The sequence below is a fragment of the Alternaria burnsii genome (assembly GCF_013036055.1).
Source record: "Alternaria burnsii strain CBS107.38 chromosome Unknown 700, whole genome shotgun sequence".
Lineage (NCBI taxonomy): Eukaryota > Fungi > Ascomycota > Dothideomycetes > Pleosporales > Pleosporaceae > Alternaria > Alternaria burnsii.
The window spans coordinates 20,702-31,841 of record NW_024066121.1 but is presented as its reverse complement, the minus strand read 5'-3'; the positions used below and the strand labels follow the sequence as shown (position 1 = coordinate 31,841).

The window sequence follows — 11,140 nt, the reverse complement described above, 5'->3', positions numbered from 1 at the left end:
GCCCCCTCCATAGCAACTTTGCTTTTTTACCCACGACTTTCACACCTGGTTTATACTTACCGCAACTGCACCAGATTCGATTGCATATCACGACTAGTATCAGATGGGTGTATTGACGTGGTGACTGAGTATCGTGAATGATGGCGACCCCGATGCCTTCTCAGCAAACTAGTCGCACCTCGACCACTGCATTTTCTCAGCAGCCGACATTGATTGGAATCACATCTCCACCACCACGTGCTGTTGGATCCGCCCTTGACCGAGCCATCATCCAATTCCGCAATCGACTCAATGGCACAGAACTTATGGAGTTCAAGGGGACTACGCACGACAACCTGTGCGAAGAGCTTCTCAAAGTTCAAGAGAGGCAAGAGGCTCGCTTGGAGACGATGAATCTTGCTCGCATCAAACATTGTCTCGAAGCGATGCACCAATTTGGCCAAGTCATCGAGATCTTCCTCAATGTTTCGGATGCAGTCGCGTTCGTCTGGGGCCCGATGAAGTTCCTCTTGTTGGTGAGTATGCTGACTGTGTAGAGTAGTGCTTCAGTTGACAGACAGAACAGACAGCAAGCACGTTCGCGGACTCTTTTGATTTGCTTTTGGATGCGTACGAAAGGATTGGCGAGCAACTACCTTTGTTAGCAGAATATCACTCATTGTTCAGCAACTCACCTCACATGATTGATGCCTTAGAGTTAATTTATATCGACATACTGGACTTCCACCAACAAGCGTGCAAGTTCTTCTCCGGCAGATGTGAGTGATAGCGCATCAGTCACTTTCATTTCTAGACACTAACGACGATTCAGTGTGGGTTCGGTTTTTCAAGTCGATGTAGGTGCTCCTCTTACGTGAAGGTCTAGTAAGCCTGTGCATACACCTGACCCTGAGATACAGGTGGAAGAACTTCCATACCAGGTTCGATGGGATTCTAAGCAGTCTTCGCCGTCACAAAGACATTGTAGAATGCCGTGCTAACCTCGTCCAATACCGCATCTACCAAGATGATGTTGCAAGTTTCAAAGCAAAGCTCGAGGAAAGCGTTATGCGAGAAGAAACCAAGAACCTAATGATTGTCAAGGAATGGCTCAGTGTAGGAGAGTTACCCCAACTTGATCATGCTAGCTACTGCAAAGTTCGAGCAGATCATGCTACTACGACCAAGTGGATATCGCAGCACAAAACTGTCAAACATTGGATACACGCCGATATACCGAGAAGCCCAGTCGTCTGGATGTATGGAATCCCTGGTGCTGGTTAGTATGCTCAACGCGAACATATCCTAACGCTGATAAGCAATAGGAAAGACAATACTATCATCGGCGATCATTGACGAGTGCAAAACTCGATCAGACTTCATGACTTGCTATTTTTATTGCCACGATGGCGATCCAACGAGTAGCACTGCAGTCGGTATATTGAAGGGACTCGCTGACCAACTGTTGGATCAATACCCGGACATGTTGCCTCCTTGTTTCACAAGACGTAGAGCGAGCGGAGAGCCATCTCTGAGGTCAATCATCCACGCGAAGAAGCTCCTAGAGGACTTCTGTAATACCATACCGAAACTCTTCATCGTCATCGATGGATTGGATGAATGCGAGAAAGCAGAAAGGAATCAAGTGCTGGACATCTTGACTGAAGTCGTAGGGTTCCGTGACACGGTCGACCCAGGCACACTTCGTCTTCTCGTTGCTAGCCAAGATCTTGTTGATATCAGAAAAGGCTTGAAAAGCTCTGCAGCCACCAAGGTCGCACCAACCATTTTACGAATCTCCGAGACGGATAACGAAGGTGATATCCGAGCTTTCACCAGATTATGGGTAGATAAGATCGCGTCAAAATTCCCGCCATTTTCAGAGGACATGAAAGAATACCTTCAGAATCTTACAGTAGTCAATGCAAAAGGTAGGCTGTGAGCCGCTAGAGCGAAGCTGTCATAGTCTCTGACATTGTCACAGGCATGTTTCTCTACGCCAAGCTTGTATTAGTTGACTTTTATGCTTCGACTACATTAGCAGAGCTCAAAGACGCTATCAAGACCGAGAACTTTCCACTTGAGCTTGCAGACGCGTGAGTTTTCCCAAAGTCATGTGGAGACGGACAGCGGACCAATATATACTCCGGCATCAGACAATGGGCCTGTGTTGACGAACTGGCAGATACGAGCGAATCCTGAGACGCATCAAAACTACATCTGGCAGGGGTTGGCCGAAAGCAAAGAAGCTGCTTGGATGGTTTGTGTTTCTCAGCTCGAATATATGTGGATCGAAAGCTAATAACTGTTGATATCTAGGTTGGTTTGTGCTAAACGCAGGCTCACATGGAAAGAGATGCAAGTTGCGCTTTCGATCGATTCAGAGAGGCAGATCATTGATTACGAGAACCAGCGGGTACGCGATCACATTTATGTCACTTGCGGCTCATTGGTATTCGTTAGTGGGGATCGCGTTTCCCTCGTTCATAGCACTGCGAAGACGTAATCTTACCACTCCCAACGAGAAGCTCAATTTGCTGACTATATCAGGTACATCACTACCATCACCAAAGACATACATGAGCCATCCATCGAGTGCGAGCTTGCGACACTATGTATGCAATACTTGACCTTCCCCTGTTTCGATGTCGACAATCCTGACGATGTTGTGCAACGACGACGGTTTGCATTGGATGGGTCACTCGCGTTCCAAGACTATGCGATTGCGAAATGGTTTCACCACGTCAATGCGTGGGTATCAAGTGGCACAAAGTTCCTTGAAGAAGCGCCGGATCGGATAATACTACAAGATGACATCCTCCATGCCATGAGAGAGTTCATGATGCGTTATAGTGAGGTGGACTGGGCGAAAGGACTTGTCGATGACTGCAAAAACAAATGCAGGGTGTTTGAACATCTCGATCTATACGAGCATGTTGTGCAGCTTACTAGCCATATCTACACATTTCAACAGAAAGGCTTCGAGGCACAACACAAGATCAGCATCGGCGATCTTTCGGAGGCCTTGATTCGGAACCGGAAGATACTTGAGGAGTTTCACAAAGCCAAACCTGGTCCGACAGCAGAAGAGAAGACAACGTACAGTAGATTCTACAACGAGAAACGACGTTTCAAATGCACACGGATTACCTGCCGATACTTCTCTGAAGGATTCAAAGACGAGAAATCTCGTAAGCGGCATGTCAACATTCACGAAAGGCCATACCAATGCGAGATACCAGACTGTGTGGGCGCGGAAGGCTTTGTGAATGCAAAAGATCTCGAGAAACACACTCGGACATTTCATCCAGAGAAGAGTGATTTGGCGGAGACGTTTGTCTCTGCTGTTGCACCCAAACGTGGGAACACGAATCATGCATGCTCGATTTGCGGGAAAACATTCTCACGTAGCTACCATCGCAGGGACCATGAGCTAAGTCATAAAGGAGAAAGGCCACACGAGTGCGCAGAATGTGGCAAAGCTTTCACGAGACTTAACGATCTCACGAGACATCAGAAAATACACGACAGGATCCGGCGATAATGGTACCACCTAGAAGACCCTTACGGTTGATATTATGATAATGTAGTAACGAGAGTAAGAATAAAACCGATGAGTTTGTGTTCTGAAGTTTTGTGTAATGTAAATGCTGCGCGTGCGTGTATCGCGGGTCAGGGACACTGGTTCACTGACGATGCAACAGGACCTCATTGCCCGATACATGCGAACTCTCCAAGTAGGGTATGAATCATTCAAAGCCTCAATGATATTGTCTCTCTCCATGGCTGCACTCTTCATTTCAGGATGCCCTCAAGACCAGATGTCTTGGCGTATAAGGTGTCGCAGGGCGTGTGCAGACTAATGAAATCTTACATGCTATTCATCCGGTGGGCACATGCGGGCCAATGATCCTGTGATTGGTTGGCTCGTAAAAGCACGTGATGATATCCCGTGGTGTATCCTAATGCCTCGACCTTCAATTGTCATCGGCTAGTGACTAGTTCTACGGCATACAGGTCGCGGAACAATATGGTTGACCGCTGCGCCACCTTTTTCATGCGCTGGAGATCGCAGCGCGACGTGAGTTGACTTGAGCGGCAATCTTGCAGCGCTTTTGCAAGACGCTGGTAGTGCTCAGAGCCGGGACTATGGTAGCCTCGAAAATCGAATGTATCCCCACGGCATATATCGAGAATGATTTGATCCTCACTGATCGCCGCCTACCCCACCGATTAGTACCGGATCATGACCCGGATGCGGTTGTCTTGGCGTCCCGAGTGTTGACGGGCGGGAGGGTGCCCTGCCGAGTCTCGCTACTTTTCGCGTTCCTCGCTACGCGATGCCCGCTGCGCCTCAGCCGGTACCACCCTCGCGACTTTGTCTATTCTTGGATGCCACGCTCGTGTGGTTGCATGTACACAGCCGTCGCTTATTTCTTTTTCTTGACGATGCATGCCTCTCATAGCCGTGCGTGATGGGCGGAGCAAGCTGTTAGGAAGCCAGCCCACGCCCACGAAGTACACTGTCACCTCAATCGTCCCACCACTCGGCGCACGATGATGACTACAGATGCGTCTAAAGAAAATCTGGCTCGTCGGGTTATTCGGACATCTGTTGTACAACTACCGACAACCACATCCCCTGTTCAGAGTGACCATTAAAGACGCGGGCATTGCTAATTCACCCGGCTCTGTCTCCACTGTTTCAAAACTCCAGCATACCTATCCAACATAATGTCTTTCGGGATCTCGGACATGGATAAAATCCTACCACTAAACAGATGGGGGACCTGAGTACTATCATCTCGCGTCATGGTCCGAAAGGAGCATCGGCTGGGGAAAGTCCACGTAATGGGCACTATAGAGACGCCCGAGAGGAGTTTTAGACATGGCGCGGCTGCGATACTAGCGACATGACCTGGTGAAGGCTATGCAAGAGTGCTCATCTTAGCCCAGGTGATACACTATAAGACGATTGTAAAGTCGCCCATTGCAACTCCATCCACAGCGATACCATCCATCAGGATCTTGCCAGTACTACCATCAATCTCCCTTTCATCCCCAAGCGAACCGACACAATGCACATTCCATCTCTCATTATCGGTACTTTCATGAGTGTTGGCTTCGTCAGCGCCCAAGGCTCTTTAGAAAGCTGGCACCCAGCTAGGCCTGGAGAATGTACGTTCCAATCCAACCGCCTTTGCTCAAGCCATCACGACCACTGCTGATACCATCCAGCTCGAGGCCCTTGCCCTATGCTAAATACCTTGGCAAACCACGGCTTCTTACCTCGTGAGGGTCGCAACTTCACGCTCCCCACCGTCAAGCGCGCTCTTTTGACAGGCCTTAACATCAGCGAAGAAATCTCGGAGCTGTTGTATAACTTCGCGCTCACGACAAACCCAGGTCCGAATGCTACGACCTGGGGTCTGGATACACTGGGCAATCACAACATCTTGGAACATGATGCCAGTCTGAGGTAAGTTCTTTCTTTGGATGTACAATCCAGGGGTTTTCTCGAATCTTGAGTACATGACTGACACGAGCCGTTATCCAGTCGTTCCGACAAGTTCTTCAATGACGATGCCGTCTCTTTCAACGCCACCGTATACAATCAAACCCGCGCCTACTGGACCGACGAAAAGATCACTATTCAGATGGCTGCCAACGCACGTCTTGCTCGCATGATCGACTCGGTAAAGTACAACCCCAGGTTCGCTTTGTCGGACTTGGCCGCAGACTTCAGTGCGGGCGAAGGTGCCGGATACATGCTCGTATTCGGCAACAAGACGGAGAAGACAGCGAGCAGAGACTTTGTGGAGTACTTCTTTGGTATGTATCTTATCCATGGTGACTAAGTCGACGCATGCTGATCAGCGAACAGTCAACGAGCGCTTGCCGACAGAGATTGGCTGGACGATACCCAGTGAAGAGATTAGCGCTGACAACCTCTTTGACTTTTCTAATGACATCTACGCGGCGACGTCGTACGCTGCCCTGGAGTCGAAGGCGGGCATGATGCGCAGGAATCGCATGGTCGAGAAGGTCTTCTAGTCTCTAGCAGTGGCTAGGGTACTTCTCATAAGTTGAAATCTCAGAAGAGCTTCCTCAACGACGCTAGAGAACAAAGTGCAGCGTAGGATAAAGCATGCTTCACGCGAAGCCCATCATTAAATATTTATAGCACACCGCATTACCCTGTAACTCGAGTCAAATGATCATTTCAACAATAGGGTCACCTCACCTTAACATCGCTGTGATTTGGCGAAACCTTTTCGGGTTTCACTGTACATGTCCTGACTAGATGTGGGCGAGAAGAATCGTGTAGCGGGACAGGAGCCTTACACACTCGTCACTCTACGACGGGCGCGAGCTACCCTTGTAGACTCTCTTCAGAATACGCTTGTTATGTTTTCCGTCTCCTTCAGTTGAGTCGACTGCAACCTCCAATAGGCATCGATTCTCGCATCGGTGGGAGGCATCGCCCCGGCCAGCCTGATTGACAGGCGGGTCTTCAACTTCAACTGTACTATAGATCGGAACAGAGCGACTACAACGTGCTGCTTCAACATGTCAATTTATCTTCGGCGTGGCTGTACCCGCGCGTGGCCCGATCCTTTTGTACCAGTATTACCAGTCGAACCATATCTCATGTGGGCTTCAAAGAAATTTGAGCAAGGCTGGACGTGTGCTCCATCATTGACCAAATCCGAAGCTATTACTCGGCCAATGTCTATTTCGCATGAGAAAAGCAATTCATAACGTTCAATTATGTGCTAAATCCAGGCGTTCGCTAGCACAAGCATCACCGTATTCGCCGCTGTATTGGGGTATCTGCTGTTGGATGGCGAGCCATATGGTGTCGGACTTCGTCATGATCGCGGTCAGCTGGGTCGTGGCGATGGACATAGCCGCAATCTGCAGCGCTTCGTCGTGGCATCAAGAGACGTTAGTGCACCGCGAAGGGTCCATCATGGCGAAGCTCGGTCTCGTCACCGGTAGTCAATCCGGACTGGAGTCGCAAAGAACTCATATATCTCTCAATATTCTGGATGTTCGAAGTCCTTGGAAGAGATGTCACAATCATCATATCATGCCATAATTCGTGCCCTTCAAAGTCCTTATAGCAACTTCCTCACATATCGGCTATGCACATGACACCGCTATCCGGCTCAGGAACGGTATCCTAACCCATGTGTAACATCCTGATGATCGAGCGAGCTGTTGCCGGTGCGCTGGCGAAGACCGCGATGAAGCTGGAAGGAGGATAGGCAGAGCGACCTCTATCACATGATTTGGGAATATAGAGAGATGAATGGTTGATGATAGCGTCTTCAGCATGTGCACCGCGTATTTGCGCATGTAGTTTCCAAGCTGGAAACGCAACTGACAGCGTTGTAACTCAGCTATACGAATGTGAGGAACAACCTTATTTTGGCCGTGAAGGCTGAAGTTTGGTTTTGGTCATCGCCTGCGCCGAAGATCTTGATGCAGGCAGGTAGAATGCAGGGGTCTCATTGGTTTGCTTAACTGCTCGTCCACGCTAAAGATTGCAGTGCAACTTGGCTAAGGAGGCTTGGCGAATGCACCGCTAAAGTTGGTGATAGACCACGATGAATTGGTATATCTGCTGATTTGCATGCGCTGCAGACGATAGTAAAGGACGGTGTGGGAACAGCTGTACACGATGCAATGGTGGGTGTAGTGTGGCAGGGTAGGCAGTACTTGAGGGTAGGCGCGAACAGGAAGTGCCGCCGCACAACCGCCGCGTCGACACCTCTACCCATGCGTCCTTTCATCCTGTGCTGCCTTCCTGAGAACGACGCTTGCCCTCCGACTATAGGGCTTGGAGCGTAGGAATCTCTACGAATGGGCAAGCAACAGAACAACGGCTAGAACCCATCTCGCGGCTTTGAACGAAGGGGTCGCCACACGGAAACGCATGCTTTGTTTTCGATGCACATTACTACGACAAGGAGCGTAGCTGTAGGTACGCTGGCAATTATCTCACGTGGCTGAAGTTGCACAGTCAAGGAACTATCCGCGCAGCAGACATACCGAGGCTTGTCGCTGTGCTTTTTGGTGCCCTGCTGAGGATGAGACAATCATGTGAGTAGCATGTGATCGGAAGAAAGCCATTGATGTTCTGATTTGCAAAAGGTGCCTACTGTTGACCGCCGTTCAGGCCGCTGGGTCTCGCTCGAGGCTGACAGCATGGCATGCTATCTGCATGGAAGACCCCGCAATATGGCCGCCCCGTTTGCTTCCTGCCGCAGGGCCCGCAGCTTTAGTTTTGCGTGCGCGACCCGCCTCGCGGAGGATTTTCGCCGACCTGCCCTGTGCTCGGCGACCATCAGAGTTAAGTGCGGCTCGAAACTCAGCGACACACTTGGTCGCGAGACAGGTTTTCAATTTCCAAGATACTGGAATCTTCATACATGTGAGGTGCACGCTGTTACCAAACGTTGCATGCTGACTTTACCGCCGAGTGCAACAGCAATACTGTGCATTTACCGCAACGGTATTAAAGAGGAGGAGATGTCAAGTGCAATCATTTCGATTGCTGCGATAGCTGAGCTCTCATTGGTTTTGCTGTGGTCGGCTGTGCAGCCGCAACCCTGGCGACACAGATTACGATAACCATACCGCATCAACGATGCCTGCACGACACCCATTTTCCCTGAGGCTGGTGCCATACCGCGAAACCCGTTGGAAAGCCAAAATCCAGCTGCTTGGTCTCTTTTGTTGTACCGAAAAGGAAGTCAAATCGTGAACGACGTTGGACACAATAGCAGGTATGCGGTTCATACGATCGAGCGACTACCGAATCTCGATTTCAGGGGTCCGGTGAGGCGCCAACTGGTGTCACAAGGCGTTCCTAGTCCCACAAAACAGCACCCTGTCCAATCTGTTGCTGGTCGCCGGGTCGCCGACCTCTTCTAACTTAAGCATCTGTGATGTCCACTCACAGCCTGCGCTTCATATCGTGGAAGGTAGCGTTGCCTCTACCCACCCGTCGTGCATATTCCGCTATGCACATTTGCGACAGCTTTAGCAAGGTTTCATAGAGGGCCAGGGTTTATCTAATTTGGGGGCCACGATACGCTGTCCAACGTTTGGACGCCTAACGCCTCTGGCTTGCCCGTTATGCCGTAACGCCCTTTTAGTCTAGACGTGTACTTTCTTCTGGTGTATTGCCAGGAAGAAGATACAATTAGGCCGATCCCAGATTTGCCTCTGCGCGTCCTCGCTCTCCGCTTCCCTTACCACCACCAGCGGGAGAACGTCACACGGAACCAAGACCCTACAAAATGCTGGCCCTGGCATGCCAGATCTTGCTAGCATTCGTATGCGCAAGCGGCGCGACGCCGACGGCTGCACCAGTGACGACGCGGGACCTTGCAGTACGGCAAGATACGATTGGGCAATGTGACGATCAAGGGACATATTCGACGAAGAATGGACTCAACTTTACGATGTACTGCGGGCAGAGGAACCCAAACAACGGTGTGCCTCGTTTAATACTTGCCTCACGATGGAACTCACGGCTGACGAACGCTAGACGCATACATAAACCCGCAAGGAAACTACGACTGGTTGTACACACCCACGTACGGAGATTGCCTAGAGCTTTGCTCGCGTTTTGAGCAGAACGGCGAAGGCTGCTTCGGAATCCATTGGACCGCAGATGGAGGACATTGTTGGTTAAGAAACAGCAATGTTTCGACATCGGATCTAAAAGCAGACACTGGATCCGTCTCTGCCCTCGTCAATCGGAACCAAATGAAAAGCTTCGATACTGCATGTACGGACGAAGAATACCAGAAACTTGCTAGTGTCGATGGCATCGCCTACACTACGACCTGCAATCAGGTGTATCAAGGCCTGCCACAATGCTTCGACGAGTATGACTGCCTTGATCCAGCTCGTTACTTTTACCACGCCGAGTCGCTCGAAGAATGCTTGGGCTTCTGCGTCGCCCTGCACCCCCGTTGTCGCATAGTGTCCTGGAACCCAGGTCTCCAAGTCGGCTTCGCAAACTGCTGGCCCAGGTTCGGTAATCAAAACCCAAAGCTGGGCCAACCCACTTCACAGCAAGGCATCATGCACTCGGCCGCCATCATTGAAGCCCCTACCCCAGATAGCGCGTGTCCCCAGGACAACGTGTATCATTCCGGAGGCCAAGCGAACGGTACTCAATTTGACATTCATTGCGGGAAACTAAACCAGGGCCTGAACATTACTAGCTTGCAGGCGCAGAACATCACGTATTGCATGGACGCATGCGCAGCTAATAAGGATGGTTGTACAGCAGTACTATACTCGTCCAGCCTCGACGACGGTTACCAAAACTGCCACCTACAAAAGACGATCAATGAAGTCATCGACTCAGCAAACGCTACCTACGCCACCATAGCCTCTCCAGACAGCAACAACGGCTCCTCCGGCTCTTCCGGCTCACCAAGCAAAGCATGGATCGCGGGCCCAGTCATCGGTGGCATCGCCGCCCTCGCCGCCATCGGCTTCGCGATATTCTGGTGGCGGAGAAGGAAAGCCAGGAAGGCCTCCGCAGTGCACAAGTACGCACAGCCCGCTGGAGGCGCCGCTTACGATCCGACGCCTGCGTATAGTCCGGGGACCGGCCGGTCTGAGGTGCACGCTTTGAGCATGAGCGAGTTGCCGGCAAATGTCAAGTATGGGCATAATCAAGGGCCCAAGAGCGAGGCGCAGGAGCTACCGAGTTGATGGGTAGGGTTGACACTGTAGTATTTAATGTTATATAACGTCTAGTATTGAGACATATTTCCTCCCGGTTTGTCGTTCCTGTGCGTTATCGCTGCACGTCTGGTCTCATCACTGCTGCTTACTTGCCCTGTACGAGTCATCTTGTCGCACGTGTACACAACGTATCTCAATGAGACATCATGTGATGATGAACGATTGTACTCAAAGTCTCGTTCCTGGCTAGGCTTGAACGTAGTTAATCGAGCGGCACGCGCACGGACAATGCCCGGCAGACGGGCGTCATGCCGTCGGCATCCTCGACGACACGACAATCACTCCTCACTTGGCACACCACTTGGGTGCTCTTACTATGTATGAACTGGTGGGCTTTCCTTGCAAAGTTTTGGCTTGTCAACCTCAAAGTTTCGTAGAGGTT

At 50.6% G+C, this 11,140-nt stretch overlaps 3 protein-coding genes across 3 annotated transcripts; all 3 read left to right on the top strand.

The window, feature by feature from the left end:
- Positions 1-140: 140 nt before the first annotated feature.
- GT037_009101 (c2h2 domain-containing protein) lies at positions 141-3,416 on the top strand (the record flags this gene model as incomplete). Its single annotated transcript, XM_038934148.1, has 10 exons — positions 141-515; positions 566-758; positions 812-836; positions 900-1,258; positions 1,305-1,910; positions 1,964-2,075; positions 2,165-2,239; positions 2,320-2,481; positions 2,530-3,312; positions 3,413-3,416. The coding sequence occupies 10 exons, from the start codon at positions 141-143 to the stop codon at positions 3,414-3,416; spliced, it is 2,694 nt and encodes an 897-aa protein (XP_038782950.1).
- A 1,641-nt stretch (positions 3,417-5,057) lies between these two features.
- GT037_009100 (peroxidase-like protein) lies at positions 5,058-6,033 on the top strand (the record flags this gene model as incomplete). Its single annotated transcript, XM_038934147.1, has 4 exons — positions 5,058-5,157; positions 5,218-5,458; positions 5,537-5,811; positions 5,864-6,033. 4 exons carry the CDS (start codon positions 5,058-5,060, stop codon positions 6,031-6,033), a joined length of 786 nt encoding a protein of 261 aa, XP_038782949.1.
- A 3,257-nt stretch (positions 6,034-9,290) lies between these two features.
- Positions 9,291-10,725, top strand: GT037_009099 (uncharacterized protein; the record flags this gene model as incomplete). The annotated part of the gene is made up of 2 exons (XM_038934146.1): positions 9,291-9,486; positions 9,542-10,725. The coding sequence occupies 2 exons, from the start codon at positions 9,291-9,293 to the stop codon at positions 10,723-10,725; spliced, it is 1,380 nt and encodes a 459-aa protein (XP_038782948.1).
- Positions 10,726-11,140: the final 415 nt, after the last annotated feature.